Here is a 23,886-nt window from a genome sequence, read left to right as displayed (position 1 = left end):
GCTCTGAAAGGTAGGTAAAGGAGGTTTTACTTGATGAAGGAGGAAATAGAACTAGTAAAGTCAGCAGGCACAAGGATGACAAAGAGAAAATTCTGTTTAAGGAAGATCCCCCATGTGACAGAGGAATGACGTGGATAGGAGCCTGTAGTGAGGGAGGTCAGGTACAAATTGTTATCAATAAGCAGGTGACCAGACCCTGGATTAATGTAGTAGCAACAGAGAGGAAGTGAGGCCACTTCCAAGGTGTTTAGGGCCTAGGTGAACTGGGAAAATGGAGGTGCCATTGGAAGGAGGCATCAGTTTTCAGGATGAATGAAATTCCAGATAGATGGATTTTAAAGAGACAGCAAGGGGTAGTAAGAGAGAAAAGGGTGATTTTGGGCAAATCAGATAAGTTTTCCAGATCCAGCAACCTTATGTCCCAACTGAAATAATAATATGCGCCCTACTTACCTCACAATGTGGTTATGAAAAATAAAATGAGAAAAGAGACTAAATCCATTCATCAGACTAAATTCATTTCCATAGTTCTGTGTAAGATGGCACTTAAGTGTGAGTGCCTATTGCCATCAATGGGACAGGAAATGGAGACTTGGGTTCCTCATCATAGCAGTGGTGACTCAAATGTGAAGAATGAATGAATTCTCTGAAGGACACAGTTTAGAGGCAGAAAAACAAGAGGCCAAGAAAACCTACTGTCAGAGGTAGGAGAAAGGGGGACTAGCGAAGGAGAGAAACCGATCTAGTTCCCATTATCTCGCAGACATGGAGACGGCTGGAAATACCTTCCAGTCAAGGATTCCAAGCCACACTATAAACTGGTTATTTCAACTGCTTTATTACAGCTGCTTTGTTTCAAAAAGGCCTTTTCAAATTGCAGACATGCACTTCCACCCCAGTGGTGACGTCACTCTTCTCTCTCTAACAGATTGACTTTGTGGCCCATGATGACATTCCGTACTCATCTGCTGGCTCAGATGATGTTTACAAGCACATAAAGGAAGCAGGTGAGGAGTTCCGGGCTCCCCTGTCTACTGTGGCACAATAATCAGGTTTAGTGTGTCATTGGCATAGGTCTTCAGTATAGACATACAAGTTGGAATTTCAGAGGTCTCCCAAGTAGCCTTTACAAGCCTCTGTTCACATGTGCTAAATGGTGCAGACACCAATTTGGTATTTATATAGGAATTAACCTGAGCCCCAAAGTACTCAACTTCCGGTTTAAGGCCTCATCAAACTAAACTCACAGGACCCAATGGTTTAAAGGGCACTCATTTTCCTCATTCACAATGAAGTCCTCACAATGAAATTATTTTATCCTCCCAAGAAAGTTCCTTCCAGAAGATGACAGATAACTGGCTAATTAACCCCCTAGACTCCTTGTCTGCAAAGTCAGTCCTGCCGTATATCATCTTGTCACGTGACAATAATGTCCTCAGAGAACCACATGCAGAGGACAGAAAGCATGGATAAGTTTTGTAGAATCCAGTAAAATATAGGATGTCTCAAAAAAGTTGTATACACACACTTCGAGTAATTCTAAAAGCAGTGCTTATTAAATACATTTCATTTTTTAAAGGGAGCTAGCAGCTGTTAAAGTGTGGATACATTTTTGGGGGCCACCCTGTATTTTCTAGCCAAAACTGTCAAGTGTTGTCGTGGAGGGCAGACACAGTGCCTGAGCTTTGGAAGTTGTCCCATTTGTCTGTCACTGAGCCTTTCTGTTAACCCTACCAGACCGCTGTACCGATTTTTCGGTAATTTCCGAATCTGCCGCTAATACCGCTGTACCTAATTGGCGCTAGATGAAAGGTAGACCTATTTTCTACAATGTCTTCAAGTTCCATCTTATTCTAACCACTTGTTTGCATGTAACTAACATTTTTCTATATCATGTTGATTTTTTTTCTCTTTAATGCTCAGGAGCCCAGGTATAGGGGACAGTTAGGTTCAGGGCCTCAGGTCTGGTAGATTTAAGGTCAGAGACTCTGGTCAACTCAAGGGAGTTATTGGGGGGGGATGGGGAGATGGGTTTCCTTCTACTGCAGACTCTCTGGAGTTAATTCCTTCATCAACTTCTCTCTTCCTACTGCTCTGCTGCTGGATCATTGTTGCATCCAACTTGTTTGCTTTTCATTGGTATCTTGGCTCTGAGTCCCTCACACACCCCTTTATTGAAGGAGATGCTGACCACAGAATTACCGGCATACCTCGGAGATATTTCAGGTTTGGTTCCAGACCAGGGCAATAAAGTGCCTGCAGTATACTCCAAACCATCATAGTCTCACAGCCCAGCAGAATTTCAGTGAGAGGTATAAGGCCTTGCCATTTGACTTGTTTCAAACATGACTATGATCTGAATGAAAGATCTTTACAATGATATCTATGAATTTGCAATTTTTCTTGTATAATTACCACAGGCAAGAGAATAGAAATCCCAAGTTGTAGGTGTTCTTCTGGGCAAATGGAGAATGGAAAATAGTCTCTGCCGTATGCTCACTACCCAATCCTTGTCATTTTTCTGAGCTGAGGTTTTTAGTCAGTGTCACGGACTTTTATTTTATTTTATTTTTTAGATATATTTTATTGATTTTTTTACAGAGAGGAAGGGAGAGGGATAGAGAGCTAGAAACATCGATGAGAGAGAAACATCGACCAGCTGCCTCCTGCACACCCCCTACTGGGGATGTGCCCGCAACCAAGGTACATGCCCTTGACCGGTATCGAACCTGGGACCCTTCAGTCCGCAGACCGACGCACTATCCACTGAGCCAAACCGGTTTCGGCAGTGTCACGGACTTTTAGATAATCTCCCAAGAATTCAAAGTCATTGCTGGGATTTTTAAACTGCCCTGCCTCCCCATATTATATCCATTTGGATTACTTAAAAAGACAGATGGAGAAAAGGTAATTACTTCTATTCTCTTACGGGGTCAGATGGCTTTTCTGACCCTAAAAAATAGAGCTATCCGAGATGGAGGGGGTAGTATAGTCATCTGCATTATTCAGCTTTCCCACCTCCTGTCCTTCATCAGACCATAACCTCCCGTCAGCCTATGGCTGTATGAGAATCTGGAAACAGGGAAGAGTAAGGAAGAGGTGGGCTGGAATTGGTTATTTTAGCTAAAGGTAGGTGCAGAGGTAGATGTTTAATGCCTTGGTTTATTTTCTGCTCTTTTACTTTCTATCATACATCTCATCTATAGACAGGTGCTGTAGGTGCATCCCTGCATACCGTCCTACGTGCATTAAGCCATTAGCTGGCATAATGCTGCTGCTCTAGTGAATTGCCAGGTGCTTTACTTCAGGATTTCAAGAAGTCTAATACACCCCACATTACTCTGGAGCTACCTCCATGGCTGACATATGCCATCAGGGCCACCTTCCCTGTTCCTGGGGGGCCATTGGCACTGAACCCGTGTTGGTCCCACCATCCCCACACTGGCATGGGGCCTCTGTGAGAACATTTCCTCCCAAAGTTCTTGGAGGTAAACTGGGTACCAGCTCCTCTGCTCTGGGCTTTCTCGGGGTCTCTTCCCTGCCCCTGAGGACTCCCAGGTTGTTAGAAACTGCAGGTCTATAGGCCTCACCTAGAGTATTAAGAAACTAGACCGGGGATTCTGGTTCATCTAGGGTTACCCCAGGATTCATTGAATCAACGTTTCCCAGGGTGACAGTCCCAGGGTTGTGAACCTGAGTGGGGGGGGCGAAGGACAGGTCCTGCTCACGTTTTCTGGCTTTGCTGCCTGCCTCCTCATCTCTCTCTGGGCTCTTTCCCTCAACACAGGAGGGGCTTTTCTTCTTCCTGGAGACAGGAAACTGCCCCCTTTCAATTTCATGTCTTCCCCACTCCTGGGCTTATGGTAAAACATTCTGTGCCTATTTTTTAAAAAATATATTTTATTGATTTTTTACAGAGAGGAAGAGAGAGGAATAGAGAGTTAGAAACATCGATGAGAGAGAAACATTGATCAGCTGCCTCCTGCACACCCCCTACTGGGGATGTGCCCGCAACCAAGGTACATGCCCCTGACCGGAATCGAACCTGGGACCTTTCAGTCCGCAGGCTGACGCTCTATCCACTGAGCCAAACCGGTTTCGGCTATTTTTTTAAAATATATTTTATTGATTTTTTTACAGAGAGGAAGAGAGAGGGATAGAGAGTTAGAAACATCGATGAGAGAGAAACATTGATCAGCTGCCTCCTGCACACTCCCCATTGGGGATGTGCCCGCAACCAAGGTACATGCCCTTGACCAGAATCGAACCTGGGACCTTTCAGTCCGCAGGCCGATGCTCTATCCACTGAGCCAAACCGGTTTTGGCATGGTAAAACATTCTGGACCTGAGTCCACTCTGCCTTTGGTCTTAACAATTAAAGGGGCACGTCTGGAATTTAGAAAACCCTTTTTGTACTCCTCAAAGCCTGGCCCTTTCCGGTGAAGCCCTTACCTTTCATACGTATTCTCTTTGAAAAGAGCCTGCACAAGAGCCTGTTTTAGAGGCGAAATGCAGTCTCCTGGATTCTTAGCTCCACCTACCTTCTCTGGAGGTGGGGAAGCTCCAGGTCACCCCCAGCGAGGCTGGGGGTCAGTTCTGTCCCTGCTCTTAGAAAGGGCTCCCTCAGTGGTCAGGAGCATTGGGTAAGAATGGGAGGCCTGATCTTGTTTGTAAGGAGTTCTAAGAAAGCATACACGTCGGACTTGCAAGGGTGCTGAGGAACAGGTCCGGGAGGGGGAGGAACTGACTGGGGCATCAGTTACATCAGTTTAAATCTTTGTAAGATCTGAGCTGGGAGCCAGCTGCTCCTTCTCTAGCACTGCTCTGAAGGACCCGAGAGAGACCCGTGCTTGTCCACTGGAAATGTGCCTCCAGATCCCTGCAGGATCCTTTCAAAGGGCAGGTTTGGATTCAGTGGGCCTGGTGGGACCCAAGATCCCCATTTCCAATGAGCTCCCAGGTTGTTCGAAACTGCAGGTCTATACACCTCACCTAGAGTAGCGAGACTCCAGACCAGGGATTCTGGTTCACCCCGGATCACCCCCAGGATTAACTGAATCCACATTTCCCAGGGTGACGGTTCCTCAGCTACTGTCTAGAGTAGGGACAAGCACTCGGTGGTGGTTTTCCTTCTGGGTGGATGACCGCTAGTGAGCTAAGAAAAGTTGCTTTCCCTATCTTAGGGAGTCAAACCTCAACTCCAGCTGTTTAGGTGTAGGAACAGCTCCAACGTTTTTCTAACTCTACGCTATCCAGCACCGTATGGTTGCATGAGAAATGACTCCCCCAGTTAGTGACTGAAAAGAGCGGAGGGTTTGGCTGGGGTGTCTCAAACGATTGTTGTCAGATGTTGCCCGGGTCTGCTGTTATCTAAAGGCCCAACTGTTGCTGGCAGCAGGTGCTGGCTGCCTACAGGGAGTTCAGTTGGGCTTGACCTTGGAGCACCTACACATGGCCCTTCTGTGTCGTATGGGCTTCTCAGAGCGTGGTGACTGGGTTCTAAGAGTGTGCATCCTAAGAGGAGGCATCCGGAGGGCTTGCCATCTTGATAGAAGCCACCAACTTCTTCTGCCCTAGCTCTGGAAGTCACTTGGTGTCATTTATACCAGCGGTCGCCAACCTTTTGGACCCCACGGACCACCAGTTGGCGACCGCTGATTTATACTACAGTCAATTCGTTATAAGCAAGTCACTAAGGCCAGCCCAGATTTCAGGGGATGGGAACTGTGCTCATGTTTAATTCACCACAATTCTCATCTCCAAATTGAATAGTCAGATGGTATTGTACTTGCCTTGGGAACACAGGCATAAGCCTATGTGTGACTTTTCATATGCACAGGGACCCATTCTTGTGATTCATTGATCTGCTCTGTTGAGTCCTCATCAATGAAGACCCACAGCAGAGATCCGTTTAGGGTCCAGGTAGAGGAGGCCAGCGGATTCACTGTGGGAGAAAGATGCTCAGAAATGGCCTAAGCCTCCACATTTGGCTTTTATACTTGAGGTCTACTTTGAATGTCAGAAATCACGTTAAATGAAGCCAGAGGTATCAAGGTCGTGAATGCAAGTTTACAGTACTCTACTCTGCTTATCAAAGCTACATGTCAAAATCCTTCAGCAAAGCTGGATTAAAAGATGGGGCTTAAACGAAGTAGACTGTAAGGTCCACATCATCATCTTTCTAATATTGCCTACTACTGTTGAAAGTTTCCTTCATTAACATGTGCTTTGCTGCTTCTTAAAATAGCTCCATAACCAAACGCTGCGATTCTGAAAAGCATGATAAAAAAGGTTCTCTGATCATACTCATTACTGAATATTTTTAGCAGAGCAATAATTAGGATGTGGAGGAAGCCGGGTGCCTCATTATATCAGCAGAGGGCTTGGCTTTTTTCAGAGACCTACCTCCCAACCAGCCAAAGCAAATCTCTCCCCAAAGCCAACTTTTAGTTCCTCAGCCACAGAGACCTCACCCTGTGGCTTTAAAGAAAGGGTGAGCTCATGGCACCAGTGTCTAAGTGATGTGTTCAAGTCCATGAATAGCTAGAGAATCTTTTTTTAAAAAATTACTTTATTGATTAAGGTATCACATATTTGTCCTCAACCCCCCCCCCAATTCCCATCCCAAACCCCTCCACACGCATGCCCCCACCCCCCTGTTGTCCGTGATCACTGGTTAGGCTCATATGCAAGCACACAAGTCCTTTGGTTGATCTATCTCCCTTATCCCCACCCTCCCCTAACTTCCCTCTGAGGTCTGACAGTCTGATCGATGCTGTTCTTGTTCTTCAGTCTATGTTGTTCATCATTTCCCCTAGATGAGTGAGCTCATGTGATACTAGGAATACACTTATAGGAACCGAAAATGAGACAAGCAATAGTAGTTATGCTGAGAGGCAAATGAATCAGTCTATAGTGAGTTTCTTTCTGGGCCAACAGTTCTTGTGAGTCCCAATTTCTATGTCCAACAGTTCTTTATGTGTACATAACAGCAATGATATTTCAGTTCTGGATGGTGGACAAATGGTGGTAATGCAGGTCCGACCCTCTCTGGTTTGGTCCTGGGCAATCTGCAGTGACACACAGCTGCTGACTGCTAGTATGGCAAGGCATCGTCAGTGTCTTCCATCTCTGGACTGTTTCTCTTCTGTCTTCATGGCTGGAGCACACCTGTCAATTCCTAGAGAATCTTCTTAACATCTCAGCAGGTGGGGGCAGAGTGAAATATCTGCTGAAAGATGGCACATACTTCTCACTAGAAGGCTCCCTGCTGCTCTCAGCAAGGTGTTATTTCAGGTCCCCTCTTCCTGCTTTGGGACAACTCAGAGTTCCCCACCCACCAAAGCACCCTGCACAGCTGGGTCACTTGAGTGCTGTTTATATCCACGCATTTAGATGTTTGCATCCTCCGCTGCCAATTGGTTTTCTGGAGTCCACCTTTTTAGAAGGCGATAAAGGACGTTTTTGGTCTAGTTGGAACCCCAACTCTGTCCTCTGAGCCACAGAATATTAGAAACTGGATGCGTTGTCTTTAACATCAGCAGTGCCACCCTGCTGCTGATACTGCGAACATGCAGATGATCTCCAAAGCAAGCTCCAAAGGGACACCCTGGGAGGGGCCAGAAGACTAGAAAATTCACCTCTCCCCCCCCCCCCCCCGCTTGATAGATTCAGAGAACACTGGATTTGGAAAGGCATTTAGAGATCAATATTCATCGAGTCACTCATTCACCAAATGTCCCTATAAGTGCCCAATTGTCACCTGGGGCTGAGACTATAGAAGAGAATGAGACGAGCAGCTCCTTTCCTCATGTAGCTTATAGCCAAGTCGGGAAGGCAGTTATTGAACAAGTTGTTTTATAAAGACCTTGAACGACCGTATTTTCCGGCGTATAAGATGACTGGGCGTATAAGATTTTCCTGGGTTAAAAAGTCGTCTTATACGCCGGAAAATACGGTAGTCCAATATATCTAATCCATTATATCTAATCCCATCAATATAGTCCAATATACTGTATTTTCCGGCATATAAGACGACTTTTTAACCCAGGAAAATCTTATACACCCAGTCGTCTTATATGCCGGAAAATACGGTATCTGAAGGAAAAGAGCAGTTAGTTGGACCTTGGTAGGGAAATAACGAACAGGAAGACCCAGTCAGGGGTTGAGAGATTTCCTTGCGGAAGTGACGCTAGGTGAAACCCAATGGATGACCAAGAATTAACCAGGTGGAGTGTGTTTGTGGCAGAGTAAAGAGAATGGGCCAGCCCTTTCAGGACACTGAAGTTCAGTGTGGTTGGACCAAGGCAGGACCAGACTGTTGCCCAGTGCCCTGGACTGCTGTGAGAATGGTGCCCCCTGCCCCTGTGTAGCACAGGGACTTTGCTTAGGGAGTGAAGGAGGTGGAGAGCATCTGAGGTGAGACTGGAGAAAAGCACAGGGAAGAGATAATACAAGCTGCTGCAGAGCCAGGTTAAGGATTTAAATCTAAATTCAGAGGACAGTAGCCTGGCCAGCATGGCTCAGTGGTTGAGCATCAACCTATGAACCAGCAGGTCACGGTTCGATTCCCAGTCGGGGCACATGCCCGGGTTGCAGGCTTGATCCCTAGTGTGGGGCATACAGAAGGCAGCCGATCAATGATGCTCTCTCATCATTGATGTTTCTACCTCTCCCTCTCCCTTCCTCTCTCTCTGAAATCAATAAAAACATATTAAATACAGAGGACAGTAGAAAGCCAATGAAGCGTGTTGGGTAGGCATATGACTTGCATTTTGAAAGACTGCTCTGAGCTCTTGCTCTAGGGAGAGCTAACTGAGGGGACCAAAAACATGGCATCGCTGAAGAGTGGTATTAAGGCTCTTGCTGTAATCGTGGCAAAAGATGGCATTAGATCGGTTTAGAATTGGAGAAGGGAGAAAATTGCATCAGTTGGGGAGACATTTATAACGTAGATTGGTGATTGGAAGGAAATTGGGGATAAGGAGTGAGGGAGAGGGAAGTGGCATGGATGAGCCCAAGGTCATCTTATCTAGCCACCTCGTTTCTCAGCTTTGGAGGCTGAGGTTAAGTAACTTGCCCTCGGAGGCTTAAGAAACTTGCCCAAGTCTACAAACCAAGAAGCCAGCATCATGGTCCCTAGGCTCCGTCCATCATGCCATCCCATGCCTGGCGTCTCTGACTGAGTAGCCATAATTATACTGGGTAGAAAGATCTCAATTGCCAACACAGCATTTCAGTTGACACCTGTAAGCACAAACCAGATTCTTGTCTTTGATAACATTTGTGACCTCTTTTTAGCCCTGTCTTGGTATACCCATATATATCTGAGGACCTTAAGCAAGTTCTATTGCGATTTGGCATCCTCTGCTTTTTTTTGTTTTTTTTTTTACTCAGTCCCATGTATTCTAAATGAAAAGGCCTTTGAGTGGGGGTATCACCATCCAGAGTAGAACAGTCTTAGGGAGATCAAATCATCTAGCACCCCACAAACATGTCTTTAGATCAGAGAAAACAAAAAGAGAACACTTTTTCTTCTTTTCCTTCAGTATAACATGACACAGACTTCCTTGGGGAAGAAGGGGAGTTGCCATGATCTGACTAATTCATTGACTCCGTTTTATTCTCTCTTCATTTACTCATTTAATTTGCATTTCTTGAGCAACCTTCCATGTGCCAGACACAGGGGCACTGATCTTGGTGCTGGGGATGCAAAGACAGTCAAGGCATAATGTGTGCTTTCAGAATGTTCTCTTTCTACAAGAAGACAGACATCGAAAACACTTGCGTTAGTGGAAGATGTGCTATGCACTTGCAGGGCGCACCATTCTCATTGCATGTCCTAGATGCTGAGGATTCTGCCCAGTGGTGTCAGTCAAGACTTCCCAGAGGCATAACCTTGAAGCTGGATGTTGCAGGGTGAGGAGGAATGCTGTGGCTGATGTGAGCGGGGAAGGAGGATTCAAGGCAGAAAGGAAGGGCTGGGCATGAGCAAATGCTAGGAGCTGGGTGAGTGCATGGTGCGTCCAGGTCTAGGATGATGAACCCTAGGATGATGCAGAACTGAGCCTGGAAGAGTCAGCTGGGCCAGATGTGAAAACCTCACTGGCACAGCAGGAGCTGCAGCTTTGCCCTGCAGAGGAGGAGTAAAGAAGATGGGTCAGCCGAGTCCCTCTTACTTTTTTCTTGTCATCTCCCCTTTCCTATCTGAACAGGCATGTTCGTTCCAACTCAGAGGACGGAAGGCATCTCAACATCAGATATCATCACCAGAATTGTCCGGGACTATGATGTTTATGCCCGCCGCAACCTCCAGAGAGGGTACACAGCGAAGGAACTGAATGTCAGTTTCATAAACGTAAGTGTGCCACTCCGTACCCTCTGAGGACCACCAAATCACACCGTGGTCGCCGCTTATTGAGCACTTACTATATGCCACGCAGCGTTCTTGGTGTTTTACATTTATGGTCTCATTCAATCCACATAGCAACCCAATGATGTATTACCATCCCTATTTTACAGATGGAGAAACCAATGTTCAAAGGGGTAACATAAGTCAACCAAGGCACACAGGTAGTGAGCGCCACATTTTATAAAGGAACTACCTCACTTCCCTCCCCCTCCCCTTAATGTTCCTCTTTAGAGTTCTCAGACCTGGGCCAATGGTTTCTGGGAGATCTGCTCTCATGAAAAGCAAGAGTATTCTTCTGACCCTAGCTGGTTCAGCTCAATGGATAGAGGGTTGGCCCTTGGACTGAAGTGTCCCGGGTTCGATTCTGGTCAAGGGCACGTACCTTGGTTGCAGGCTCGATGCCCCAGCCCTGGTCGGGGGCCAGGCAGAAGGCAATCGATTGATGTGTCTCTCTCACATCGATGTCTCTCTCTCTCTGTCTCTCCCCCTCCCTTCACTCTCTCTAAAAATCAATGGAAAAATATCCTCGGGTGAGGATTAACAGCAACAACAAAAAGAGTTCTCTTCTGCTCAAAGGGAAGGAAGGAGGGCAGAGGGGATGGAAAGCTAGACCCAGAGAAAACGCTTTCTTGTTCTAACATTTTTAAATTTTCATTTTATTACAGCCTCACAGATGCTCACTAGACACCTTAAAAACAGTTTTTTCTTGTCCAGAGAAATTACAGCTGCTTAAATAAAGCCTAAAGTCTTTGGCTTCCTTGGGTATTTCTGCCATATTGTTCGCACAGAGCTGCTGTTAGCTTAATAATAGAGTAGCTGTTAAAACAATCTTTAAAACAAGCAAAACAAACTGTTAAAAAGCAAAGAGGGCAGCCCCGTTGCTGGAGGTGATGGTAGCGAGTCTGGACAACTGTATTTGCCTAGACTCCAAGCCCAGGCAATTGATTAAAACAAGAACTCTCCATCCATCCAGAATTTCAACACCCCCCCCCCCAAATAGATACTGTATTTTCAAAGAGGGATTTTTCTATAAAACCAGATGCTTAGAATCACGCGCCGCCATCGTTATCCAGCAGCTCACACAGGTTGGTCACCGGTACCTTCACAACGAGGAGGGGCTCATTCATTGTAAATCGGGGATTATTAGTTGTCCCCGCAAGACGGGGGGTCGGGGCGGGGGGTGGTTGGTGAGCCAGGCTCTGTGGCTTCAAGTGGCACCAGAATAAGTGGCTGAGAAGAATTCAGTCACCGCGATTATTGGGTATCTCATAGGGAATTAAGGCCCGGCTATTTCAAGAAATTAAACTGATCTTTTCAACTGAATTCAGTCAACCATCCAAGCACGTCGAGCCATTTCCAAAAGTTCTTGCTCACGCTCTTTAAGCGGCCTTTGGATAAGCCCCTGAGCTCAGGGAACTGTGCAATCAGCATGGACGCCCTCGTGCCTTTTCTGTGACAACAAACCCGGCTGCACCGTTCTGGAGAGAGGGTCAAATGTGTTGGAGGGGCGTGTAGGTGAATCACAGAACCCGAGAGGTGGCTGGAACCTGCCGAGGGTCAGTCACCCTGTCCAAGTCCCTCCATGTAGGAATGAGGAAAGCTGAGCTCAGAGGGTACCTGGCCAAGGCCCCTCCGCAAAGTAGAGGTGGAGGCTGCAGCGGCCTCCCAGCCTTGTGACTCCTGATCCAGTGCTCATTCTACTACTCTGCTGCCCCTGAGAGCCGTTATAGTAACCATAGAGTAAAAATAGCTGAGTGGCCCAGCTGACATGGCTCAGTGGTTGAGCATCGAACCATGAACCAGGAGGTCACGGTTCGATTCCCGGTCAGGGCACATGACCAGGTTGTGGGCTCGATCCCCAGTGTGGGGCGTGCAGGAGGCAGCCAAGCAATGATTCTCTCTCATCATTGATATTTCTGTCCCTCTCTTCCTCTCCCTTCCTTCCTGAAATCAATTATATATATAATTTTTTTTAAAAAAAAGCTGAGTGGCATACGTATAGCTCACACCCCACCCTGAGGCTGCAGTGAAGTTTGGAAAGTCTAAATCAGGGAATCCTGACCCAGTTTTGCAATAGTCCAGGTGCCTCGAGAAAATCTGAAATCTGAAATGAACTGCACTCCCGTGTAGTGAAGAAAAATGATAAAGCTTATTACCTATTTAGGAGAAAACATATGATGATTTCATGGAGGGGAGGACCCTCTGTCTCATGTTATTTTCATGGTTTTCATACCACTCTCATCTGGTAACAGGATTAAATGCCTATGCCACTTAATAGCGATGAAACAGACAACACACACTGAGCTTTTACTAAATGCCAGGCTGTGTCAAAGCGCATTCTTGCATTAGTTTATCTAATTGTTGCAGCGACCCTATAGGGTAGGGATAATGATCCCATTTCACAGATGAGGAAACTGAGGCTTAGAGGTGCCATATGACTTGCTTAACATACAATGCCTTCCAGGCATACAGATATTAGCACTGCTGCATAAAGGCTGTAAGACAAAGTCCCAGTCAAAAGAAGCTATCAGGATAAGAGAATTCTTCACCACCAAGGAAATAATTGCAGTTCAGCTAGCTAAATGGAAAATACCATTACAATGAAAAGTTGAGCATAACACGTGGATTCTAAGGTCCGGCAAATGACCCACTTTTTCAATCCATATTGGTTTTAACAAAACGTCTCAGTGAAACGGAACTCAGGAAGCCTCTGAAGGGGCCATTCTATGTTCATTTATACTTTGGCTAAGTCCCAGCAGAATTGGGGGGGGTGTATTTGCCCAATATCTACCCATAATAAAGAGCAAATATATATTTCTGTTCTCTTATATAAGTGAATTCAACTAAGACATTTACAAAAAAGAGACTATAAAAACCAGTTGTACTTCACTTGTACATATCTAACAAGACTAATGATAAGTGCCTTTTCTTTTTCTTTTTTTCAATCCTCACCTGAGGATATTTTTCCATTGATTTTTAGAGAGAGGGAAAGACAGAGAGAAATATCCATATGAGAGAAACACATCGATTGGTTGCCTCTTGCACGTGCCCTGATCAGGGCCTGGGTCAGGGAGGAGCCTGCAACCGAGATACATGCCCTTGACCGGAATCGAACTCGGGACCCTTCAGTCTGCAGGCCAACGCTCTATCCACTGAACCGAACTGGCCAGGGTGACAAGTGACTTTTCTAATCAGAGATGTGCCTTCCCATCAGTCCAGCTCTTGGGAAGTAGTAACATCCTGACTCTTCAGATTAGGAACACAAGTTGAAATAAAATATAACCATTAATGTGAATGACGGATCTCTCTCATGCCCTCTCCGATAAATCCATTTTCCCCTCCTCTACTTTTTGACCAGGAGAAGAAATACCGCTTTCAAAACCAGGTAGACAAGATGAAAGAAAAAGTTAAGAATGTGGAGGAAAGATCGAAGGAATTTGTTAACAGAGTGGAAGAAAAGAGTCATGATCTAATTCAAAAGTGGGAAGAGAAGTCAAGGGAATTCATTGGCAACTTCTTAGAACTGTTTGGGCCAGATGGAGCATGGGTATGTAATTATTTCATTTGGCCCCGCGATGACGGGTGTTTTCAGTGTATCTTCTTTCTCACGTAACTACTCAAGGGTGTCCCTTATCTCAGCCCAATATGTGGCCTCCACTTTGGGCATCAATCAGCCTGAGTGACTTCAAGTTCATGTCACTTCCTTATTTAGTTCCTGCTTTACCCCTCAATATAGTATCCAAAGCCACCTCTTGTCCAGAGCTTAAAGCCATTTGGTGGTCATTGAATGTAATTACTGCAGAGGTTGGTTCTGTAGCTCATCTCAGGTTCCCAATGGGAGATGATACAAAGCTTGACGATAAAGGTGAACTGAGTCAGTGGCATCATGGAACTTGTGTTGTAAGACAAGGCTAACCGGCTCTTGGATCAGCCAGGGGAGGAGGGTACAAACGAAACAGCTGCCTAGGTCCGCTTTTGTTACCAGAAACTCTCCTCTTTCATTGGTTGGAAGGGAGAGAAGAGGTAGGATTTGGCCCTGCATCTATACCCATCATTCCCTGATTTCCCTGTGTTTTTTTTTTCTTTTCCCCCCTCCTGTTTTTTCCATGGCATGTATATGTTGGCACAAAAGTCTTTGGGAACTGATGCCACAATCTGAATCTTAAAACAGAGAAAATGTCAAGGGTCTCTTGCCTAAATTCTACAGAAAAATTCTGAATGAAATATATGAGAAGGGAAAAGAAAATTCTGGAAACCACCTTGAACGCCCTTGGTATTTTCTATTGTATGTGCACTTCCAGAGTAAATAACCAACATTGTCAGCAGAGTCAATGAGGGTTCTATGGAAGAGATACTTTTACAGCTAAGTTCCTTTTAAAACAAAAATAAATGATTCCATTTCATTTCCCTGATTTTAAGTAGCCTAGATTTCCTATTATGACATGAGAAGTCTCTAACAAAATCCACTTCGGTTTAATTATTTTATTGATGGGTTGTCACTCCTGCCTCTCTGCTCATTTGAGCTGGTTCATTAGAGGATTAGCTAAAAGTAAAACACTCAATTAGTAATAGAAAAAGAACAACGTTTGAGAAATGGGAAGAGACGCTTTGCTGAAAGCCTAGTGGTTTCTAAGTGATTATAGAGGTAGGTTATCGCAGGCCAACCATGTCCTGTTGGCTGAGTCTGCACGGGGCTGCTTTAACCCTTGTTGACCTCCAGAAAGAGATGGCAAGAGAGGAGGAGCCAAGGGCTTGGTTCCTTTTTCTTTTCCCTTGGGCTTGTTAACATTTTCGCTCAGGTCAGTTGAATTCGTGGGATAGTATGAATGTCCTTGTGTGTGCACAGTCCTGGGGAAAAACATGAGGATAAAGTGCAGACCCTGTGCAGACCTGGTGTTCCATGGTCTCCATAACATAAAGTCTGAAGTTCCCTATTAACCTAGTGTGTAACTTAATGGTTCACCTTTTCACAACTAATCTTCAAACGCTGAAGAAACAGCTAGTGGTGGGTTAATGAAACCATGTAGATATTCATGTGCTTATAGGGACTCAGAAATGTGTCTGCTGAGAAGCCCTGGTGTTGCAACTCAAGGGGGTGGGTGTTTTCTCCATATGGAGTGAGCAAAGGCAGGGAAGGAATATCATTTCATAGAAACTGTATAGATCCTAGTCGTTTCAGGCTCCCAATGAAGGTGAATAGTAGCTGGAATTGTTCTGGGGTGGGGGGGTCAGGTGACAGCGAGCTGAGGTGATTTTTAAGAAATGAAACCCAGCTTAGAGACTGGAGGTTTTCTTTTTTAAAACTTGCTATTAGTGTCAAAACTGTTATTAACGTTAATTTACTGTATCAGCCAGACTTAGACATTACTTTTTTTCTGTTGACATTAAAAGTACAGGAATAGTTACACGGATGTTAAACGCCAAGATAAGTAATTTGCTTTTCATGAATATGCTATTACTATAATAATTCTTTATTTGTGAATTTGGGACTGGAACTCATTTCTTAAAATAGAGGACCTGCATTATCTGAAAATACAGTACTGATACAAATAACCCAAACTTGAAGAGGCAGAAAATAGAAGGATTTAAGTTACAAAATTCATAGAACCTTCCGGCATTTGCAAAGGATATGCCGTGGCTAGAATCTTGCATATTTACATCGATCTATATTGATCTATATGACCAATATATAAAAATAGATATAGTTCTGGATACAAAGCTTGGTTACAACTTGATCTTTGATGGATCAAATTTTGCAGGCAGACCTGGTTTGATTTGCCCTCACAGACTAATCCTGGTATATTTGGAGAGGACAATACACAAGGATATGAATACCAGGAGGTGGTGGGGCCATCTTGGCAGATGGCTACCACAATTGCATTTGAGGATTTGAGCAGGCAATCGGCTTCTCAATTGCTAGAATAGACTATCTATTCCCATTTATTCAGTCTCATTAGTGGATTATCAGAGCCCAAGATATCATTTTTCAATCTCATCACCTACCATCCTATTTATTTAAGTATAGTCACACACCACATAAAGATGTTTCAGTCAAAGATGGACCATGTATATGATGGTGGTCTCATAAGATTATAATGGAGCTGAAAAATTCCTATTTCCTAGTGATGTCATAGCAATCTATATATATAAAAGCCTAAGCAACCGAACAACTGAACCAGTTAATGGGTTGCTATGATGTGCACTGACCACCAGGGAGCAGGAGCTGTCCCCTGGTGATCAGTGCATTCCCACAGCCAACCTCCCGCAGTCCCTCCCTGATTGGGGTCCCTCCCGTGGGCTGGCCAGCCCTGATGGCCCTGATCAGGACTAGGCAAGATGCCCCAATCGGGCCCGATCGCCAGCCAGGCCGAGGGATCCCACCCTTGCATGAATTCGTGCACCAGGCCTCTAGTCTATATATATAAAAGCCTAAGCGACCAAACGACCAGTCACTATGACATGCACTGACCACAAGGGGGCAGACACTCAATGCAGGAGCTGCCCCCTGGTGGTCTGTGCACTCTCACAGCCAACCTCCCGTGGCCAGCCAACCTCTCACAGTCCCTCCCCCCGGCTGGCAGGTCCCAATCGGCCCCCATCGGGACTGGGCGAGATGGCCCCATTGGTCCCGATCACCAGCCAGACCGAGGGACCCCACCCATGCATGAATTTGTGCACCGGGCCTCTAGTTATAGAATAACACATTACTCATGAGTTTGTGGCAATGCTAGTATAAACAAACTACGATGCTGCCAGTCCCATAAAAGCATAGCACATACAATTAAGTACAGTACATCCTACTTGACAATGGTAATAGAGGACTATGTTACTGGTTTATATATTTGCTATACTATACTTTTGTCAGTAGTTGATAGTCGTTCTATTTATAAAATTTGCTATAGACATATGCTGTGTTACACCAGCAGCAGCTTCATACATCTCATGTCTACTGGGTCTCTTGATTACATTATTTCCTCTTGAACTCGATTTACTCGGGTGTTTTGTTGTAACGTGCTGTACAGGCCTGTAGCCTAGGAGCAATAGGCTATACCAGGGGTGGGGAATGTCCAGCCCGTGGGCCGTATAAGGCCTGAGAAATCATTTGGTCTGGCCCTGTCAAGGCATTAGGGGCGAGTTAATGAAATGTTTGACCAAATAGAGCAGGCTCATTTTTAAGTTGATAATTTTGTATGGCCCTCGAATGATGTTATAAATATCCAAATGGCCCTTGGCAGACAAAAGGTTCCCCACCCCTGGGCTATCCCATAGGGCCTAGGTGTAATAGGCTACACCATCTAGGTTTGTGTAAGTGCACTCTATGATGCCTACACAATGATGACCTTGCCTATGCCATTTCTCAGAATGCATACTTGTCGTTAAGTGATACATGACTGTATGTGCTTGATTCTTGTAACCACTTGACATACTCAAAAGACAGCCTGTAACCCAAGCAGAGCGCCAAAGCGAAGCCTTCCCAACAGAGATTTGGTATTACCTCTCTTGGAAGAGGGTGTCTCTTTGAAAGACACTATCAAGGGAAGGGCTTTAAAGAAGTTAAATTTTGAAGCTTTGTTGCCATGGTGGAGGCGACACCATTCACTTCCGAGGTATTAAGTGGCAAGGAGCCAGGACTGAGATAGGCTGAATCAGCTTTCACAGTTAGGTTTTGGGATAGGGCCTTCCTAGTGAAAGTTGTTTTTTGTTTGAAGTATCTGAATCCAGAGCAGACACATTCTACCTAAACATTCTACTTAAACCACATGTGCTGTTTTTGAAACACATGTATTATTTGGAATGATCTGCCACTATATTCCTTCATTGACTGAACACAGAGAATCATTTCTGGTTTGAAGTGAAAGTGGGTCTATTCTATCTTACCATGTGAACGTAGACCCTTTCCTTGGAGCACCAGGAGACAATGACCTTAAGTGCAAATTTCTAGTTCATCCTGGACCACAAACTCCCTCTGCCCCAATTTAATCAGTTGGCCAACCAAACAGGCCTTTGCCATCTGACATAAGAGATTACCTTAAAAAAAAAAAAAGACTGATGTTGTGTTTTAGAAAAAACAGATTTATCTGATGGGAGGTGGTTGCTAGGTGCAGGGGGTGGAAGGGTGGGTAAAATGAGTGGAGGGAACCAAAAGGCACAAATTTCCACTTATAAAATAAACTAGAGGCCCAGTGCACGAAATTCGTGCACATGGGGGGGGGGGTCCCTCAGCCTGGCCTGCACGCTCTCTAATCTGGGACCCCTCAGGGTATGTCCAACTGCTGGTTTAGGCCCGATCCCACAATTGGACATCTCTCTCACAATCCAGGACCACTGGCTCCTAACTGCTTGTCTGCCTGCTTGATTTCCCCTAACCACTCTGCCTGCCTGCCTGATCGCCCCTAACTGCCTTTGCCTGCCAGCCTGATCGCCCCAACTGCCCTCCCCTGCCAGCCTGATCACCCCTAACTGCCCCCCCCTGCTGGCCTGATCACCCCCAACTGCCCTCCCCTGCTGGCCTGATCCCCCTAACTGCTCTCCCCTGATGGCCTGATTGCTCCCAAATGCTCTCCCCTGCTGGTGTGATTGCCCCTAACCACCTCTGCCTTGGCCCTGCCACCATGGCTTTGTCCGGAAGGTCTCCTGGTCTAATTAGCATATTACTCTTTTATTAGTATAGATAAGCCTTGGGGGTGCAATGTACAGCATGGTGAGTATATGTAATACTGTATTGCATACTTAAAAGTTGCTAAGAGAGTAGATCGTAAAAGTTCTCATCACAAAATTGTGTAACTATGTGTGGTGATGGATGTTAACTAGTCTTGTTGTGGTGATCATTTCACAATATATACAAGTATTGAATCATGTTATACACCTGAAACTAAAATATGTCAATTATATTTCAATTAAAAAAGTAAATGTGAACATAGACTTTTTTTCTCTATTGTTTACTTCTATATTCTTAAGGCTTAGATTAATGCCTGAACCATACATAGTGTGCTATCAGGAAATATTTGTTGAAAGAATGAATGATCAATTTTCAGATTTTTCATGTCAGGAAAACTCTCCATAATACTTTGTAATAAACAAAGTGTTTCTTTTCAACTTCTATCATGAAAATATACCATGCTAGTAAAACAAAAACAAAACAAAACAAAAAAACCAAAACACAAAACAAAACAAAACAAAAAAACCCACAAATCCCATCGTGTGTGTGTGTGTGTGTCTATACATATACTACTATAATGAGATATTATTTGTATCTACCACATTTCGTTTATCCCTTCATTCATTGGTAGACATTTGAATTGTGTCCACCTTTGGGTTACTGTGAATAGTACTGATATACACATGGATATACAAATATCTGCTTAAGTCCCTGCTATCAATTATTTTGGATTTGTACCCAAAAGTGGAATTGCTATATAATATGGTAATTCTAGGTTTTTGTGTTGTTTTTTGTTTTGTTTGTGTGTTTTTTAGGAACTGCCATGCTATTTTCCATAGTGGCTACACCATTTTATATTCTCACCATAATACACAGGGTTCTAATTTCCCTATATTCTCACTAGTACTTATTTTTTAATCCTATCTAATAAAAGAGTAATATGCAAATTGACTGTCACTCCAACACAAGATGGCTGCCCCCATGTGGACACAAGATGGCCACCACAAGACGGCCAGCAGAGGAGGGCAGTTGGGAGGGACCAGGCCTGCAAGGGAGGGCAGTTCTGGGCGATCAAGCCTGCAGGGGAGGGCATTTGGGAGGGACCAGGCCTGCAAGGGAGGGCAGTTGGGGGAGATCAAGCCTGCAGGGGAGGGCAGTTAGGGGTGACCAGGCTGGCAGAAGAGGGCAGTTAGGAATGACCAGGCCTTCAGGGGAGGGCAGTTAGGGGTGACCAGGCCAGCAGGGGAGGGCAGTTAGGGGCAATCAGGCTGGCAGGGGAGTGGTTAGGGGGTGATCAGGCTGGCAGGCAGAAGCGGTTAGGGGCAATCAGGAAGGCAGGCAGGCGAGCAGTTGGGAGCCAGCAGTCCTGGATTGTGAGAGGGATGTCCGACTGCCCGTTTAGGCCAGTAGGATTGGGCCTAAATGGGCAGTCCGACATCCCTCGAGGGGTCCCAGATTGGAGAGGGTGCAGGCTGGGCTGAGGGACACCCACCCTCCCGTGCACGAATTTCGTGCACCGGGCCTCTAGTATTTTTATAATAAGCATTTTAATGGCACTGCTAATTTTTTTTAAAGTATATTTTATTGACTTTTTTTACAGAGAGGAAGAGAGGGATAGAGAGAAACATCGATTAGAGAGAAACATCAATCAGCTGCCTCCTACTGGGGATGTGCCCGCAACCAAGGTACATGCCCTTGACAGGAATCGAACCTGGGATCCTTCTGTCCACAGGCCGATGCTCTATCCACTGAGCCAAACCGGTTAGGGTGGCACTGCTAATTTTTAAGACTGTTTTTATCTTGTGAAAATAAATAAAAAATTTAGTTTGTGGATTTGAATTAGATATCCCACATGAGTCTTTTTGACAGTGGTTTTAAAAATTGTCTTCCAGCCGAAACCGGTGTGGCTCAGTGGATAGAGCGTCGGTCTGCGGACTGAAAGGTCCCAGGTTCGATTCTGGTCAAGGGCATGTACATTGGTTGCGGGCACATCCCTGGTGGGGAGTGTGCAGGAGGCAGCTGGTCGATGTTTCTCTCTCATCGATGTTTCTAGCTCTCTATCCCTCTCCCTTCCTCTCTGTAAAAAATCAATAAAATATATATATTTTTAAAAATTGTCTTCCAACAAATGCTTAAGTAAAACATGAATAATCATGGAAAGCTTATTATGTAAGTGGCTAATTACAGAGCATTGATCATGACAAGGGGCTCACTTTCTGGCTGGATAGCCTTGGGTAAGTTCCTTTGCCTCTCAGTCACCTACCAGGGGTGTTGGGAGGATGAAATTATTTTTTTAAACATATTTTTATTGATTTCAGAGAGGAAGGGAGAGGGGAGAGAGAGAGAAACATCAATGATGAGAGAGAAGCACTGATCGGCTCCCTCCTGCATGCCCCACACTGGGGATCCAGCCTGAAACCCGGGCATGTGCCCTGACTGGGAATCGAACCATGACTTCCTGGTTCACAGGTCGACGCTCAACCACTGAGCCACACAGGCTGGGCAGGAATAAATTGTTTTATATATACAGCCCTTTAATAGTGCCTGGCAGGCAGGTATCAGACACTGTAAGCCTTCGTCGTTTATTGATTTGGCCACAACTGAAACTCTCTCCTTGAGTTCTGTTGTTTCCCAGCGGTCCAAACCAGAGAGGATAACTACAATATTTTTTGTTCCTTTTTGGGCAGATATGTCGGAATCTATCTGAAATACTGAAATCTTTAAAGACATTTGTGATGACATTTACTGCCTCAGTGGATGTTAAGAACTTCTTAAAAGGGAAAACTTGGTAGGAGGGGAAAAATACTTTCATATGGACAGGACTATAAATGGGATCATTTTCTTGGGAGAAATCTTTATAAATGGAAACCTCTTGATAGATATAAAAGACTGAATTAAAATACCCTTTCTCTTTGAAAGTGCCATGCCAGGTCTTCATTATTTGTTATATTTCTAAAGTGCTTTTCTTCCCAGGAAGCTCATTACAAACTGTCTCCAAACTGTCAATTCAGCTTCTTTGTAGGGGAACCGCCCTTCAAAATGCACCAGTAACAGATCAGAGAGCTTGCGAATCGAGACCCAGAGTTATTTTGCAAAGGATATCACATTTTATGAAGTGCGACACCATTGTTTATCATTAAGGATTCAAGTGATTTCATCCCCTTAGGCAGAATATTCTCAGTTATGAGCTTAAGTCAAACCGTAACAGACAAGTTGTAGATTCCTTAGAAAGTGGGCTTCTAATGGAAATGCTGATAATCCATTAAAAGCAGGAGGGCTAATGGCTGCCACTAAAAATACACATAAAGATTACAGTAATAAAAATACATATTTTAAAGTGCATGCTCGAAGTTCAAAGATTTTTTTTTTAAATGTTGTTGTTAGTAATAGGCCACCCTCTCCTTTTGGCATTTGATTTTTGTCTTATAAATGGGCTTCATCTATAGCATTTTTTTTTTTTTGGTTTAATTTTGAGAGGAGTTGGGTCTTTTGACAGAGTTACCAGTACCTTTAATGGAAGGTGAATAATTGGTGTATTTGCAGAAGTGTGGAATTTTACATCTGGAAAGGATCTTAGCAATCAGCAAGCATCTCTATTATAGTATCTGCTAGAGGAGATTTGAGATTCTAAAAAGTAATGGGCTAGCCCTAGCTGATTTGGCTCAGTGGATAGAGCATCGGCCTGTGGACTGAAAGGTCCCAGGTTCGATTCTGATCAGGGCACATGCCTGGGTTGTAGGCTTGATCCCCAGTAGGGGGCGTGCAGGAGGCAGCCAATTAATGACTCTCATCATTAATGTTTCTCTCTCTCTCTCCTTCTCCCTTCCTCTCTGAAATCAATAAAAATATATAAAAAATAAAAAGTAATGGGCTAGAGCTTATAAAAGGAAAATCAGTGCTGGGGGAACTGATGATGTACCTGAAGTCTTAACATTTTCTCACTTATGTCATTACTAGCAGCCCGTTTGCACGAAGATTCATGCAATAGACCTTCATTCACCTGGCTGCCTGCACCAGTTTTCTGCCGGCACCAGGGACCCAGGCCTTGGCTGTGGCCACTGCCTTCTGCCCTCTTTCAGGGTCGGGGCTTGGCCCCGGGCGATGGCCTTGGGCTTGGCTGCACCCCAGCCTCCCTGCTACAGATCTTAGGAGCCGACCCCCAGTGGTTGCCTGCGATCCCTGCAGGCTCCCCGCTGGTGTCCAAGGCCGGGAAAGCCTCGGGCGGAGGCTTTCCCGGCCTTGGGCTCGGCCGCACCCCAGCGTCCCTGCAATGGTTCGCTGGTGGGCGTGGCTGGTGGGCGTGGCTGGTGGGTGTATCGAAGGTACGGTCAATTTGCATATTACTTTATTATTAGGTAGGATAGCAATGCCCTTCAGCCTAATCTTGCCTCAGTCTTCTCTCTCTCTTCCTATAGTTATTGCTTTTTTATGATGATAAAATATGTGTTCATTACAGAACTATTCAAAAATAAAGAATAAAAGGAGACTGAAATGCCTATGACATTCAGCCGCCACGAATGTTGGTATAATTGTAAATAATGTCAAACTCCGTTTTCTAGCAAGTTTTAATGATCTATGAGGGAATTTCCTCTACAATGGTCCTGTCCTGTCGGTCATTTCTGGTGAGCTTTTTGCTTCTGTCTGGAAATATTTGTTGAAGAGCTCCTTATGATTAGGAGCAACATTTAAGCACAGGACCATTAGGCTATATTTTTTAAATAAACGTACCAATTGAAAATAATTTAAAAAAGAGACGAAAGTTACCTGCAGTCTCTCACCACCCAGAGTTGTTACCATTAATATTTTCGGGGTATTG

At 44.9% G+C, this 23,886-nt stretch overlaps 1 protein-coding gene across 3 annotated transcripts in view; it reads left to right on the top strand.

Moving 5' to 3' along the window:
* The window catches only part of PCYT1B (phosphate cytidylyltransferase 1B, choline), a 93,720-nt gene that overhangs the window by 60,813 nt on the left and 9,021 nt on the right, over positions 1–23,886 (top strand). For 2 of the 3 annotated variants that reach the window (XM_054715682.1, XM_008148384.3), the window contains exons 5-7: positions 929–1,007; positions 10,215–10,357; positions 13,770–13,958. In XM_054715682.1, coding sequence (XP_054571657.1) covers positions 929–1,007; positions 10,215–10,357; positions 13,770–13,958 — 411 coding nt within the window. The remainder of the gene's footprint in view (positions 1–928; positions 1,008–10,214; positions 10,358–13,769; positions 13,959–23,886) is intronic. The other variant, XM_028155808.2, reaches the window with a different exon arrangement.

This window comes from Eptesicus fuscus, chromosome 1, assembly GCF_027574615.1.
Source record: "Eptesicus fuscus isolate TK198812 chromosome 1, DD_ASM_mEF_20220401, whole genome shotgun sequence".
NCBI lineage: Eukaryota > Metazoa > Chordata > Mammalia > Chiroptera > Vespertilionidae > Eptesicus > Eptesicus fuscus.
The sequence above is the reverse complement of the archived record's forward strand: the minus strand, read 5'-3'. Positions and strand labels throughout refer to the sequence as shown.